This window comes from Pelodiscus sinensis, chromosome 1, assembly GCF_049634645.1.
Source record: "Pelodiscus sinensis isolate JC-2024 chromosome 1, ASM4963464v1, whole genome shotgun sequence".
In the NCBI taxonomy this organism is placed as follows: Eukaryota; Metazoa; Chordata; order Testudines; family Trionychidae; genus Pelodiscus; species Pelodiscus sinensis.
The window spans coordinates 303,307,835-303,324,443 of record NC_134711.1 but is presented as its reverse complement, the minus strand read 5'-3'; the positions used below and the strand labels follow the sequence as shown (position 1 = coordinate 303,324,443).

General features: G+C 42.8%; 1 protein-coding gene across 3 annotated transcripts in view; it reads left to right on the top strand.

Annotated features, from left to right (window-relative positions):
• Window positions 1–16,609, top strand: part of SGCG (sarcoglycan gamma) — a 151,887-nt gene that overhangs the window by 65,179 nt on the left and 70,099 nt on the right. For all 3 annotated transcript variants that reach the window (XM_075919276.1, XM_025179381.2, XM_025179380.2), the window contains exon 5: window positions 12,463–12,582. In XM_075919276.1, the coding sequence (XP_075775391.1) occupies window positions 12,463–12,582 (120 nt within the window). The remainder of the gene's footprint in view (window positions 1–12,462; window positions 12,583–16,609) is intronic.

The following is a 16,609-nucleotide window of genomic DNA, read 5'->3' as shown; positions in this document are numbered from 1 at the left end:
GGAGGGGGGCAATAGAGTTTCCCTGGTGTTGGCCAGAGTGGCCACCAGGGAAACCTGGGAAGGGCTAGCCTCCCACTAGTTCGAATTAAGGGTCTACACAGCCCTTAATTCGAACTAGCTAGTTCGAACTAGGCTTAATCCTCGTAAAATGAGGTTTACCTAGTTCGAACTAAGCGCTCCGCTAGTTCGAATTAAGTTCGAACTAGCGGTTTGTATGTGTAGCGCCTATCAAAGTTAGTTCGAAATAACGTCTGTTAGTTTGAACTAACTTTGTAGTGTAGACATACCCAGTGTGTATGAAGCCTAGCCCTAATCTCTTAGCTGACATTGAAGGTCTTGGTTCAGATGATGGTGATATGCTTCAAGCAAGGCCATATGTCGCCTAGACAGCAGGCACTTTCCTTCAGGAGCATGAATGTTCCAGGGAAGTTTTGCTACACCGACGGCCCAGGGACAAGCACACATGGGAAGGTGCCAGCCAGGCCAGGAGCCTACAAGTGGGAGGTGTGGGAGATGGGACAAGTTGGCTTCCCTCTGTGTCCCGCACACACCGGATTTGGCACTGACAGCATCCCGCAGAGAGAGAACTTATTTCCCTGCCCATGGTAAATGGGGATGGGGGAGTTGGCGGAAGTGTGTGTGAGCGGCAAAGGCCGCTTGCTGGAGAGAGTGCTACTAGGGTCCCTTCCTCTTCCTTCTTCCGAACAGTTCCTATGCACAGGATCAGTCTCCTCCACATTGCTATGATTGACTGGGAGTGAATGCTGCTTGAGTGTGGGCATGACCCTGTGCTGTGCGCGGCATGGCTGTGTGGTTCCATGATCCAAGCTCCTTAGTGGTGGCTTGTTGTGGGAAGGTGTCCCACCACAGAGGCTGGAGTAAGGCAAGCTTCTCCAGGAACCTTGTGAGAAAGACCGAGGGGTACCAGTGTGAGAGCGTCATGGAGCTGAGTGCTCCGGACTGGTGCTCAACATGCACTCACATGCACAGGCTATTGTGCAATCCCTAGGCCAAGAAGGCCAAGCAAGGAGCATGTAGCCCCCACAGTCAGTTGCCCACCCCTTTGTTTGTATAAGGAAAGTGATAGAAGTCACCAGAAGTGCCTTCCTTAGATTCGTCCTAAGCCTGGGAGACATCCTGGGAGGGGGTCTGACTCCAAGGTGAGGAGCAGGTCCTCGCTGGTGGGCATGGTCATCTACCTAGTCTCCTCCTGGTCTTCCTCATCATCATCTGCAACCCCATCCTTATGGAGTCTGAAGCCAGGTGTGTCATGGCCAGACTCAATGGCAATGGGGAGGAGAGGTGACTGGCCCCTCCTCCCTGGATGGCATTGAGCTATTCATAGTAGCGGCATGTGTGTGGTGCCTCCCCGGAGCATCTGCTCTGCTCCCTGGCCTTCTTGTAGCCTACTGGAGCTCTTTTATCTTCATCTAGACCTGGTCGAGGATCCAGTTGTGGCCCTTGTCTGCCAGGCTGGCAGCCATCCAGCCATACACATTGGCATTCCTCTTTCTGGTGCACAAATCCTGCAGCTTGGTCTCCTCCCCATAGACCTCAATAAGGTCCAGAATCTCCACAGAAATCCAGGCCAGAGCTCTCCTGCATCCCTGACCAATGGCAGATGAGGATTGCTGCAGGAGTGCTGGCATCCATGGGAGACTCAGAGGGAGCATTGGGGTCTGCCATGGCTCCGTTGGCTCCTGCTGTATAGTACAGGGATTGCCAAGCTGACCATGTGCGACAAGCCCTTCTGCAGTCTGCTGTTTTGAGCTCTGCAGGAGGAGAGAAGTGGCGCTGGCAGGTGTGGCCTGCAGACTGGATCTGACCCGTGGTCTGAAATTTGCGCACCCCTGCTCTAGAGAGTTTGTACATGCAAGAACTGGCTAGGATAAAATGAAACCTCCGGCTTTTCAAATTAGATAAACTGCCTTTTCTGATTCAAGTTACCCAAACAGCTTCCCAATGTACTCCCAGTTCTAGAGAGGATCCAGTGTTTCATAGACAGCACCTGCAAGTGACTGTCCCTCAGATTCGGTATGAAAATTTCTCCTCCTTCTTAAGAGCCTCCCCACCCTGACCTTCCATTCCCCCCTTTTTTTCCTGGCATGGTGATTCAGAGTTATTCATAGTGGGGAAAATTCCCTCCTGTCTGGTAAGCCTGGATGTCTCAGTGTTTCCTCATTAACTTTAATGGTCCTTCATTCATCTTTTCCTGTGTTGTACAATGCTAGGTGCTTGGTGCTAGTCTCCTGTGCTTGGGGAGGCAGACCTTCCTTCCGACTGCTCACCATCCTGCTGTCAGCTGGAGCTGAACACAGCAGCATAAATTAGGAGCATACTTTTTAATATACACAAATACATGCATTCATAACCACAGCCCGCATACAGAGTTCATAATGAACACAGAGTTCAGAATGTTACAAGCTTTTTCAAACACCTTAACATTTCTATAGCACAGTAACATTGTATACTATCAGATAATTTGACTGTTCAAATTCCCTGTTCTCCTCTTGGGTGTGTCTTGACCCTAATTTGTCACAGTGTTGCTATTATAAGTTTGAAAAACATACTCATGGATTTTTCAATGAGGGGTCCAGTTACAATTGCTATGAATAGGGCCTTGCTAAACAATTAATGCCCTGTACTTTAGTGACAGTTAACCATTTCTCAGCAGTCCATCCAGCTTACAAAGATAAGTAATGGCAGTTGTGGAACATTTATGGTAATAAGTTTGGAACAGTCCAGGGATATGGTACTGTCAAGATTATTACATTATATTTCAACAAAAGAATTATAAACACTTGCGCCTACGGTAGATAGTGATTCAAAATCAAATGTTAGAATCCTAGAATAAGTGTTTAAAAGACTGATTTAGATACCTATTTTACCATAAGAATTATCCACAGAGGAATGAAAACTGCATCTTACTAGCTGAGTTTCTCTAGAATTTTCCAATAGGAAGTCCTAGATATGCACTTCTCATGAATGAACTGGAACTCCTCTCATAACCTACAAATCACCCCCAGGTTCAGTAAAGGCAAAGAGCTTCCACCATGAGGCTCCTTGTTTCTACTGCTACTGCACATTCCCTGGCTCACCAGTTCACTGCAGCCTCTTGATGGCCTAGCTCTTGTGGAAACCATACCTACATAATTATAAACTAACGTCCAGTTGGCTGTCTCAGGAACACTCTATCATGGGTGGGTACCACAGTAGGGTAATGCAGGAACAGTGCTGTTTACTATAGATTCTATCTAAAGAAACATTATCTGTAAGTGTGACTGAGGGTGAGATTCTAGAGGTGTATGCAGTCCCCTATTCTGTGCTATCATGTTTCCATTCAGCCCGTGGCCTCTCCTATTCATGGGATATATTTGTTGGTGGATGGCAAGGAAAACAGAACATACTGAAGTGGCGCTACTCATTGCTGCCCAGATACCTGAGTGTAAGCTCCTCTCCACTTGGAATTGCAGAGTGAAGCAGGAGATCCTTAACTAAATTACAATTCTGTGTACAGAGATTGCCCTTAGAGTAATTTAATGAGCTCACTGGGATTATCTGGTAGATATACAAGTCAGATGTTCTCAGTTATTTATTTGTAAAAATACATCCATTTGTATCATGTAATAAGAGTAGGGGATTGAATCAAGACTTCTGATTATGTTCCTGACTCTGCACATGGTCTTCACTGTGACACTAAAAATCCGTTCCTTAATCTGCCTGTGTGTAAAATACTTGTCTATGAAATTCACGTAAGTGGTGTGTAGTTCTGAAGATTTCAAAATCTTGGTATGAATGACTCAAAAGTATATATGGAAAGGATTGTGATTATTACAGAAAATTACAGTCAAATTGATTTGTTCCCACTTTGTGTGTATTAGAAATGTTCAGAGTTCTCATTATACATTTAAGATAAGATACACATTCCTGTGTTTTCTTAAATTCATTTTATTTGTCTATTTAAAATATAGAAATATGCGCTTGTCCTCCTGTTGAAAGTATGTCCAAAGGTTTAACCCTAAGATCCTTAATTGTCCTAATTTAAGAAGAGACAAGAACTAAAATCTCTTTTTTCCCTGCTCCCTTCTGTTGTAGTGTTGCCTACTCCCTCCCACCCACCAAGTTGTCAGAGCCTCCTACTCATCTGCATGTATATTACAGAGCTTCTCTTGCCTAAACCCTGGCAACTGCTACGTCATTGGCTGTTTTCTGTTTCTTCCCATGATGATGGGTTGGCTACCACCAGCAATATGAGGAGAATGTGAAGGCTCAGATGCTGCCAAGTGAAGGAGAAAGTGGTTCACAACAAGGAGGCACTTCAGCCTTCCTTCCTGTTCACAGAGCCTTTCTCCTCCCCAGAACAGTAGCCCCTTGATCACATTTTAAAACCATTGGAAACTAACTAGATGCTGCTGGGTTAGTTGAGTTGGATTAATGTGTGAACATTTGTATGATATAGCTATGTGCTCATGGTAAGATATAACGTGTACTGTAGTTGTACATAGAGTTATATTTTGGACTATTTCCTGTCATTGTGTTGCTTCTGGAAGCATAATTGAAGTCAAGAGGAGATGTATGTTTTTTGGGAGGAAAGAATTAATGGCAATAAAAAAGCAACATACCTGAAAAACAAACAACTCTGCATTTACCCTTCTTTGTCACTAATATCTTTCCTTCTGACAAATGTGTAGTTTTGTGTCAAATCAATTACTTATTATTACATATTGCTTCATAGACTAAACTACATTTCCTAGTTCAATGAGCTAGCCATAAAAACGTGCTGAGCAAGATTGAGGATTTAGAGAGTGTAGTAAGGACAGAAGATTGTAAGGAGAATAGGGAGTGCAGGGAGCCATAGGAAAAATGTGAGCAGAGATTTATTGATTAATTTCAGTAATACCCCTATTTGTAAAATCCTGGATCCAGTTTCAAAAGATGGGATTCAGTATGCAGTAGCTGCATCTTGCTCTTCTGCTTTAATATTTGAAAAAGCTGAAACTTTCTTTGATAAGATGATCAAGAAGTGTAATAAAATGAAACTCGCTTTGATTTATTAACTGAAGCCTGCAAGATGGATAAATTAAAAGGAAAAGTCTTTCTTTACTGAGCCTTTTCCCCCTCAGATCAAAGAGTAAGTCTTTAAATCAACTTCAGTCTTAAACTACAATTTCAGTTTTAAAATAAAAGTTACTGTTATGACCTGTGATTTTTGTCTGTATAATCTGAGTTGGAATAAAATACTTACTTTAGTTGTCAACATTTATCAAACTTTTGTAATTATATGAATTTTCATTGGCTTTTTAAAAAATTATTCCTTCTAATGGTGTTGTAATTAATGCCCCCAATGACTCTTCAGTTGATGATCTGTAGTTGTTCAGATCACAGCTGTTTCACAACAGCTTCTGGAGAATCTTCATGAAGAGACTATTGCTTTTTGTCTTCAGAAGAGCAGAACCACATATTGAACCCTTTTGCTTTTGTAACATCATGCAAGGCTCCAACTGTATGAGAATACTATATTCAACATGTACTAGCAGAATAGGCCCCAAGACTAACAAATTAAAAAATACTGAGTTTTTGGGGCTCAGTTCACTTTTGCCTTCCTCTGTGCCATTTAAGTTATATTATATTACATTTACATTAGACATAGTATCATTGTGGTCTTTGTTTTTGGATAGTGATAGAAATGTAGCTGTGTTAGTCTGGTGTAGCTGAAACAAAAAACAGGACTATGTAGCACTTTAAAGACTAACAAGATGGTTTATTAGGTGATGAGCTTTCGTGGGCCAGACCCACTTACTCAGATCAAATACAGGCAGTCCCCGGGTTACGTACAGGATAGGGACTATAGGTTTGTTCTTAAGTTGAATTTGTATGTAAGTCAGAACTGGCTCCAGATTCAGCTGCTGCCACTGAAACTGACCAGGGGCTGACTACAGGAAGCCGGAGGCAGAGATGCTCTGCCCCCAGCTTCCTGGAATCAGCCTGATCAGTTTCAACAGCTGCTGAATCTGGAGCCTGGGACAGAACAGCTGGGGTGCTGCCCGGTAGGTTCCCACAGGAGCAACCCAGCAGTACCCCAGCTGCTCTACCCAAGGCGTCCCGCAACAAAAGCCTGGTCTGCTGGGGGGGCGCACTAGCTGCGCCCCCTCCCCCCCCCCCCCCCCAGCAGACCAGGGAGACCCGAGCAAAGCCGTACAGGCGGAGGGACCCCGCCGCCTGTGTGGCTTTGCTCCTTTGCCTCCGAGCAAAGCCGCACAGGCAGCGGGATGCTGCCTGTGTGGCTTTGCTCCTGTCTCCCTGGTCTGCTGGGGGGGTCCAGCAAAGCCGCTGGACCCCCACAGCAGACCAGGGACACCCGAGCAAAGCCACCGCCTGGGCGGCTTTGCTCCTGTCCCCCGGTCTGCTGGGGGGGTCCAGCAAAGCCGCTGCCCCCCCCCCCCCCAGCAGACCAGGAACACCCGAGCAAAGCCGCCGCCTGGGCGGCTTTGCTCGTAAAGCCGCCCAGGCGGCGGCTTTGTTCGGGTGTCCCTGGTCTGCTGGAGGGGTCCAGCGGCTTTGCTGGACCCCCCCAGCAGACCAGGGAGACCGGGAGAAGCTTTTCTCGCCCCAGAGGACACGGGTGGCGACCCGCCGCCCGTGAGCTCCGGGGCGAGAAAAGCCCCGTTCGTAAGTGCAGATCCGACATAAGTCGGATCCACGTAAGTCGGGGACTGCCTGTAGTGGAAGAAAATTGTCACAACCATGTATACCAAAGGATTCATAGTCCTGTTTTTTGTTTTTGGATGTTCATTTATAAGTATTTTTAAGTTAGACACAATCTACTTAGATAACTATAATGTCAGGATGTTTGGAAATGCAGTATCTGTGAAATACTGTACACCAACCAATAAAACATGAAAATATGGTAACACTCAAAATAATTTATGGAATTTGAATGTATTGTTATAGTTTCTAGGTATTGTTTTGATTATCTCCTGTGTCCATCATTGCAGTTTTGAAGTAGCTGCTAAAGTAAGAGCAATGTTCATGCTGTGATTTTTTTTAAAACAACTGGGAACAAAGCTTTAACAAAACAGATAATGCAGTGTCAGTACATAATAGATTACTTCATTAGTATTAATTGTCATCTATAAATTGCTGCTCCGGAATGTCAGATCATTTTAATTTTTCTTATCAGTGTTGTGACATTTCATTTTCAAGTAATGGTATTTTTTCATTAAAGACATAATAGGCAGAGAACGGTGTTAATGAAGCATGTTGTACATAAGAAGACTTTGATAATGTTTTTACAGAAAAAACCCTGAAGCCAGTTTTACAAACTTGACTTAATTAATAACGTCATAAAGTCATTAGCTTTCCCTTTTTGACTTTTCCCTGAAGACTTTCATTAAAAACTCTTTTTCTTTTTCTTTTTCTTTTTCTGATAGAAGCCAAAATGAATTTCTTCAAGATCTCTGTACTGCAAAAAATCATTACTTTCATGACTTTAATCAATATCTAGCTGGGTTGTGAGAAGCAGAGATACGGTACAAGAGCAATTAATAGGAAGACAATTTGCAAACCTCACTAAAGTATTTTAGAGGTGAATCAGTGTTCCTATGGCAGAGACTTACTCTGTCCATTCCAGGAGGAAAATTGGAGTTTTGACCCCAATAAAGTGAAAGGAGGATTTCAGTTTTAGTTACTCAATATATTTGGTAATTTCAAGGCATACCTTTTGTTTTATTTAGCCTCGGTTTACTTGGAACAGTCATAATTTGGAGAACAACAGGAGGCCACCAATGAAGCACTGTGCAGGCTTTTTAATTGATTCTTCTTTCCTGGCTTCCTGTTGTTTTGATATAAGGCAGGTGTGTATTAAAGTCATGTAACTATTAGTCTTGTGTGATACCATATTGTACTTGGATGCACAGCATAGTGAAACCTTTTTAAGATATAAACATTAAAAATTAAGTACAGGAGAAAATAGAGAAAAACAATGTCAATGCTTTGCAGTTGCACAAAGAATCCTATTTCTTACCATATGCCTACAATACAATTATGCAATTGCAATTGTCCCATGCCAGCTTGTTTGGGCTAACGGGCTATTTAATTGTGATAAAGAGGTTTGGACTCAGACACAGTCCAAGTTCTGGGACCCTCCCACCTCCATTTCTTGATCGCCAGTTTCAACATTTGAATTATATAGACAACTATATACAAGGAAACCACAGTTCACCATATGTTATACAAAACACATAGGATCTTTTCCAGAGGAAAAGACAATACAACATGAAAAGCAGCATATGCATATGCATGTGCACACACAGAGAATCTGGTGAAGTGGGTTTTGCCCATGAAAGCTCATGATACTATATATTTGTGTTAGTCTCTAAGGTGCCACAGGACTATGCATTATTTTTAAAGTTACAGATTAATGCAGATAACCCTCTGAAACATTATTATAGTTTCCAATCTGTAGCTCAGACCAACCTAAGGGTTAGTTAGATCGGGCCTGGGTGGAGTAACTGGATTCTGTCAATTGCAGTCTGATACTCTGTGGCTTTTGCAGAATGAACCCAAAAAACCTTAACAAAACACCACATCCTATATAGTAGTTCTACCCCATTCCAGTATATGGATTTTGCACCATCATATAGCCATCAGTTACTCCTGATTAAATGTTTATCTCAAGATTGTTTTCATTGTCATCCTTCAGCAGTATCTTAAACAACTATCTCTGGGAATTGCCGCATTCTAGCTTTGGTGTGATCTGTTATCTTGTCCTTGATGGTGTTTCCCTTAGTTTCAGTTATAATGGGTATGTTGCGTGGTGCCTCCTAGTGGTGCCTTCAAGTCTCTTACTCCTCCCTTGGCCATCTGGATCATTAATAGCCTTCCCACCCATCCCTTTCTATGTATATATTTTTCATTCACACAAACAAGAATTATGCAGATTCTTTGGCTATGTCTACACTATGAGGTTTTATTGGAAAAAGGTACACAAATTGTGCTCCGCAATTTGCATACCTTTTTCCGATAGTTTTTTTGGAAGAGGCTTTTCTGAAATTTGGCCTCTCTACACTGGGCCAGATTTTAGAAAAAAAAAACTCTTTTGGAAGATTCCTTCTTCCTTGTGAGAGGAGAAAGACAGGGCTTCCGAAAAAGCACATCTGCTCTTCTGCAAAAAAAAGCAGAAGGGCAGATGCGTTCCCTGGATGCAGCAGAGTTTTTCCGGGATACCTCTGGAATCCCGGAAAAACCCCATAGATTAGACATAGCCCTAGTAACAAAAAGCAGAACATGCCAAGACTCTGGGGTAATCACAATAGAAATTTCTGTAAAGAAAAATAAAATATTATCCTAAAAGTGAAGGATGACTGTAATGTTTAGCTGTGAAGTATATTAGAGCATGAAATAACCTTGCAAGAAAATAGCTGGAAACCCAGTCACTTAATTTACCTTATACTAAATAGAACAAAACACTTCAGAATATACTATAGGGAATAATCCTGCTCTGAGGAGGATAAAAAAGATATAAAAAATACACAGAATACTGTATATTCCTGTTTGCTGAGTTATTAACATCTAGTCAAAGATAAAATAATATAAAGAATATAATCTTCTTTGAGTGATGTTCCCATGGGTGCTCCACTGTTGGTGTTGGGTTCTCCTGGTGCCACAGATCGGAGTTTTTCTTAGCAGTAGCTGATCGGACCATGCATGTGTGACAGGCACCTCATGCTGTTCACCCTTTGCACTTTGTGTGTGCGGCCCAGCTCCCCTTAGTTCCTTCATTACTGCCTCGGTTACAGACAGAGCTCAATCTTTCTCTCTCCTCAGCTTATCTAGAGACAGAAAAATATAGCTATAGTTAGTTCATTTTTCCTGTTTGTTACTTAGGGTATGTCTAGACTGCATCCCTCTGTTAGCAGAGGGATGCAGATTAGGCAGGTCGACATTGCAAATGAGGCAGGGATTTAAATATCCTGTGCCTAATTTGCATAAAAATGGCCATCGCATTTTGCCAACTCAGCACTTTGTCGGCAAAAAGCGGCAGTCTAGAGGGGGATCTGTCCAGAAAGAAAGCCTTTTTCAACAGATCCTGTAAACCTCCTTGCAAGAGGCATAAGGGATCTGTCGAAAAAGGCTTTCTTTCTCAACAGATGCCTTGGTTCAGCACCACACCTCTTCACACAGACACAATCACGATAGACAGGTGCCACCTCTGGTTCAGTGCTCCACATCAGTGCCCAGTGCCGCTTCAAGGCAGTCATCTCCATTCCCTCCATCATTGACATGGTCTCCTTGCTCACCCAGATCACGTGTGCTCTCTCATCTTAGTTGGTTTGAGGATGACTGGAGGAGTGTATTCTTTTCCCAACGTTTGTCCCCTTCCAGATCGCCTGTACCGTATGATAGGCAAAGACCACAATACCCTCATGATCCCTCGTGGTTCCCAAGCTGGTCTTATCATCCACATCATTATCCACCACATTGGTCCCCATGGCATCAGTGGTCACCCTCCAGACATCGTCAGCACCTGCTAGGAGACCTGCAACATCCTCTTGCCCTCAGAGCCTTCTTCCAACAGAGGACTTGAATACCGAAGAGGGGCAAATCATGGATGAAGATGATCCTCAGCCACCAGATACTTCACTGACTGACCAGTCATCCTCCTTGCATGATGAAGCGGTGATCTCAACTGATTTATTGCTGACAGATGATTTAAAGCAATTCCAAGAACTCTTCAAGTGCCTTCCATTCCAAGAACTCTTCAAATGCATTCCTAGTCAGGAGGTGACCCTTACCAAAGTTCAGGAGAAACAACATCGGCTCCTAAAGAACTTACTGCCAGCGACCCAGTCTAAAATTGTGTTCCCAATTGATCAGGCAATCAAGAAAGTGGCTGATCAGGTATAGCAAATACCAGCCTCAATCCCCCTCCCGCCAACAAATGGGCTGACAGAAAATACTTTGTCCCTTCCAAAGCAGTCTTGCGCCCACAGCTGAATTCACTAGTGGTGGATGCTGCTCATCTTAGGTCTAAATTACCACAATTTAATACTTGTATGCAAGATAAAGAACATAAATTCCTTGATCTTTTTGGTAGGAACCAATTTTCCTCAAAATTACAGCTGCGAATCGCCAACTACACTGCTTTCCTTGCCAATCATGATTTCGAGAACTATACTAAATTAACCGAGCTCATGCAACATCTCCCAGATGATAGAAGGCCAATCCTAAAATCCATAGTACAGGAAGGTTACACTGTATCCCGTACTGTGCTACAGATGGTGCTGGACGTAGCCGACATGGCTGCATGAGCAACCGCTACATCTATAGTTACATGCCAAAAATCATGGCTACGTCTAGACTACATCCCTTTTTTGTAAAAGGGATGTAAATTAGACGTATCGAATTGCTAATGAAGCGGGGATTTAAATCTCCCCTGCTTCATTAGCATAAAAATGGCTGCCGCTTTTTTTCGGCACGGAGCTTTGCCGGAAAAAAGCACCAGTCAAGACGCTGATCTTGCGGAAAATAAAGCCTTTTCCAAAAGATCCCTTATCCCTTATTTCATAGAAGGATAAGGGATCTTTCGGAAAAGGCTTTATGGATATGGGACCAGGATTGCTGGGCAATGCCTTTCTCATTACACAGGATGCTCATTCGTACCATGCCTTTCCCCCAATTCCTCTCATTCCAAAAGCCATTTGCAAGATCAAGATGGAAGGCACCATCATCAGACAGACTTGGTTCCCCTATCTTTATCAGATGTCTCTTCAGCCTCCTTACACTCTTCCAAATTGACAAGACCTCCTCTCACAAAATGGACACACCTTTCTCCATTGCAAACTGCAAATGCAACACCTCATGGCTGAGAGATATTTTTGTCATTCCAAATAAAATCTGAAAATATTTTTCAACTAATTTTATGTGATTTAGGAAGACCATGAAAGGCAACATTTTTAAAATGTGGGGTCAGAACTGCACTTACTGTCTAAACAGCTGAGGGATTGTTTTATGGAGGATCTTCTTATATCACATAATGAGGATTTTGCAAACATATTCATAAGTCAATTCTTTTTTTTTTCAATTAAGGAAGCAATATTACACATATATACTGATCAAAGACACTTAGGAATTTTTACACGAAGCCTTCACACAGTATGTAAGAAGTTACCTATATTTGCTGTAAACCCAAGCTTCAAAGCATGACTCCAGACATGGTTTTAAACAACAAAATTAGGTTATGTAAATAGATCCATCTATGTTGGGAATTTATATGTCCTCCATCACATAGTATCTAATCACTTCACAATTCCTAAATGCATTTAGATGACTCGCTAAGTCAATCAGATTGGATTTTGAATAACCTGGTGTTACTTGGCTGATTGTTTAAGTATAGAATGCAAGAAAGGAATCCTGATTAAAGTTCACTTAGTAATTATTTATCTTGTCAAATATGCTTTTCAGGGCCTAAAATGGTAGAAGTCCTTGGTCAGCAATTTCAAATCAACTCCATAGATGGCATACCTCTTTTTACAGTGGATGAAAATGAAGCTGCAGTTGGTACAGATAAACTTCGAGTCACAGGTTTGTAACAGACAATTAAGAAATGCTTGAAAAATATGTTTCCACATATAAATAAAACCAAATCACATACAGTTCAGCTAAAATAACATTTAAATTAAACCATCTGGATGTACATACAAGTTATATCTTTACCTCATTAGGAAAGAGAAAATCTGAAAAGGGCCCTACCTTTATCAATAAATTGAATTGGTGGGCTAGGAATATCATTAACATTATAATAGTGTTTGCATAATCTTCACCTTAAACTAACGCCTGTAGATGACAGCCATCGTGCCTGAACTGTTTCTCTCATTTATTTCTCATTTTCAGTGCACATGGTAAACTAAGAGCAAAAGAATCCTGTATGCTCTGATTTGTGTAACCATTTGGATTGAGGATTCTAAGTGGAATTTTTGCAAAGTCCTGCTGTAAAACAGAGATTTTGTATACCTTTCAAAGCGATAGTATGGTCTTATTTTCCCTTGCCTTTGATATATTTACCATAGCACTAACTATAGTACATTTAAAATGTCACTTATCAAAAGACAAATTTGCCTTAAAAATATCAGATCATATTTGAATAATTCAGCACATAATTAACATTAATACAAAATAATAGTTGCTCTCATTTGATAGCATACATAAAGACATTTTGCTGTGTTTCATTGTAAGCTAGTATTTACATTATCTGTAGCCCCTAACAATGTTTTCCAGGTCTAACTTGCTTTAAAATGTGCATATTAAAGTTCAGTTGCTCTGGTTTTAAATTGGAATAATTCATCAAAGAAAATACTGAAATTACCACATAACTTACTACCAATTTCACTTTTCATATTTAGAACCGTATTACAACTATCACATTTAACTTGTGTTCCCTATTAGTATTATAAAACCTTGAGGTCTTAATTTTATTAGATCACGGCAAGTTATTTCACTGCATAAAATATTACAGTAGTAGTTAGTGTATACAGGTATTCAGCACTTCAAAGCCAAATTTGTTAAAATATGTATGTTCATAAATTATGTTTACCCCTTAGGGTTTTATATTTTTTCTTTTTTTAACCTAATTGAAATTACAACATTGTTTAACCAGGAAACCACCTTAAATGATTATTGTATGCTCAAGAGACACCAAACTTTAATAAAAACTGTTTTTAAGCAAAGATATGGAAGATTGCATAATTGTTAGCTGATTTTGAAAGGGTTTATCTGTGCACAACGTCAGAATCAGTCATACATTCATTGAAATAACGATGTAAAAATATGTATTCTACTTGTTTATTAATCTTCTACTTGGCAAAGACAATTTTGATCCCCATAGGTATTATATAGACACATAAAAGCTTGATTCCCTTTCATACCAGTGTAAATCAGGAGCAAATCTATTCAAGTCAATGGAATTGTTCCAGTATAAATATGTATAAGTGAGAGGAGAATCAAACCCACTATAACATTTTTTTAAAATAAGCATTTTTAAGTATACTTGTTTATTAAAGTCAATGTGTTCGGTTTTATGGATAAGCTGTGGATACATGAGATAAATGCAGGCTTAAAAACACATCAAAATATCTTGCATTACTATTTCTTTATATACAGTGTAGAGACCCACCTTCTCTTCTCTTCATCTCTTATATACCTTATCAACAACACATTAGTCACTGACTAGGAAAGCTGACTGCCTTGCAACAAAAATGCAGTGTAGCGGAGGTTAAAAATGTATTTGTAAATTATAGTAAAATGTCAGAAAACTACATGATTATTCTTAAAGTTCACTGTACAGCCTAACTCCTGAAATCATCTTTTCTCAGCAAGCTTGAGATGTGTGATCTAGTACTGTCAGAGTTACAGTGCCAGACAACACTCATGGTAATCTACTGTTGCCCTGCTTTTTGTGTAGTCATTTTACACCAGTACAAAGTAAGTGTATATAGATTACTTTATTCTCACCTTTGCAGTGGTGTAAATGAACCATGGAGAACCAGCACCTGAGAATCCCCTGTTTGGAACAATGCTGCATACCCTGGAGCAGGGAACCATGGTTATATTGCTAATAATATGTTTGACCTACCATGACTGTAATAATGAGGTTGCAATGGAATCTCTAGAAGGAATCCTTCTACACAGATGGCTGGGTAGGAATCCCTGGGTATAGAAAGCATGATTCTTGGCCTCTCTTGATCCATACAACCCAGTGCTGCAGATCAGGGTCTAAATACTACTTGTCAAGCTACGACCCTGTGTTCAAGGCCCATGACCCCTTACACCATTCCCCCAGTCTCTGTATGGTTGGTAAACTTCATCAGTAACAATTTTGGTTTTTTCCAGGTCCTTAATAAAAATGTTAAATAATGCAGGGCCAAGAACCAATCTTTCTGGGACCCCCTAGAAATACCCCCACTCAATGATGATTCCCTGTTTACAATCATATTTTGAAATTTGCCAGTTCACACGTTTTTAATCCATTTAATATGTCATGTTGATTGTGTAGTACTAGTGTCTTAAACAAAATACAGTGCAATGCCATGCAAATGCCTCCCAGATCTCTAAGGCTGTGTTTACATTGGCAAGATTTTGCACAAAAGCAGCTGCTTTTGTGCAAAAACTTGCTGCCTGTCTACATTGGCCCCGAGTTCTTGCACAAGAACACTGACGTTCTAATGTAAGAAATCAGTGCTTCTTGCGCAAGAACTATAACACTCCCATTCAGGAATAAGCCCTCTTGCACAAGTGTTCTTGCGCAAGAGGCCAGTGTAGACAGGCAGCCAAGACATTTTGCGCAAAAGCAGTCTAAACGGAAAAAAGCCCTAGTGGCCACTTGGATGCTCCATACCCGCATGCAGCTCCCAGACTTCCTGGTAACCCAAGCCCCCTTAAAGGCAGACGCAGCCTGCAGAGGGCACGAGGCAGAAACCTTTCTGCCACCTCTGCCATCGACCTCTGCCACGTGGCTCTGCTCCCTTCCCCAACAGCCACCAGACCACCAGCCCAGGATGGCCACTCCAGGGGGGGAACAGCCACCCGCACCCCCAGCGCAGGAGGCCCCAAGGGGCAGGAAGCGGAGAGCCCCATCCTGGTCCCCAGGGGAGCTCGAGGCCCTCCTGGACCTGTGGGCCGACAAGGAGGCCCTGCATGACACCCGGGGCACCCGTCACTGTAATGCAGACATTTTCCGCCGCATGGCCCAGGCGCTGTAGGACCAGGGCCATCCAGACCAGACCCTCAAGCAGGTCTGGGCAAAGGTCAAAGAGCTGCGCCTGGGCTATGCTCACCGCATTCTGGGCCAGGCAGCACCACAAGGACTGTCCATGCCCGTGGACATGAGCAGGCGCCCTCCCCCCCCGTCACCAGGCCCAGTGAGGCAAGGGAGGAAGATGAGCCCTCATCGCTCACATGGCGCAGGCCATGCACTCCGGCATGGCAATACCCCCTCCACCCGCCGTCCCTCCCTTTCAAATGCCCATGCCCCCCCCTCCTGCTCCCACCATCCCGCCTGCTCCTGCTGCCCCTCCTGCCCACCTCTCTGTGGTGCCTGCCCCATTGTGGCCAGACCCACACATGCTGGTCTGGCCCCACAGGGGAGGTCGCAGGGGCCACCCCTCCCAGCACTTGTTCCCCTCCTCCTCCCAGTTCAGAGCCCCCTCCCCCTCCCACTTCAGAGCCCTCTCCCCATTGTAAATAAAATGTTCAAACTTTGTTTTCCAAAAAAACCTGTGTTGGTTGTTTATTGGGAGGTACGGGTCGGAGAAGAGGGAAGGGTTAGGGATGGTAGGGAGACAGAGGCGACCCTACTATGGGGCCTGGGAGAACATCTCTGTCAGGGCCTTCCAGATGCGCACCTCATCATGGTGCTCCTGGCGGATAGCAGCTGTGTGGGGCTGTTTGAAGGCCTGGCCCTCGCCTGCCATCCATGCCGGGAGGAAGGCCTCCCCCTTCCGCTCCATGAGATTGTGGAGCACGCAGCACGCAGCCACTACCTCGGGGACATTCCACTCACCCATCTCCAGACAGGTAAGGAAACAGCGGAACCAGGCTTTCAGCCTCCCGAAGG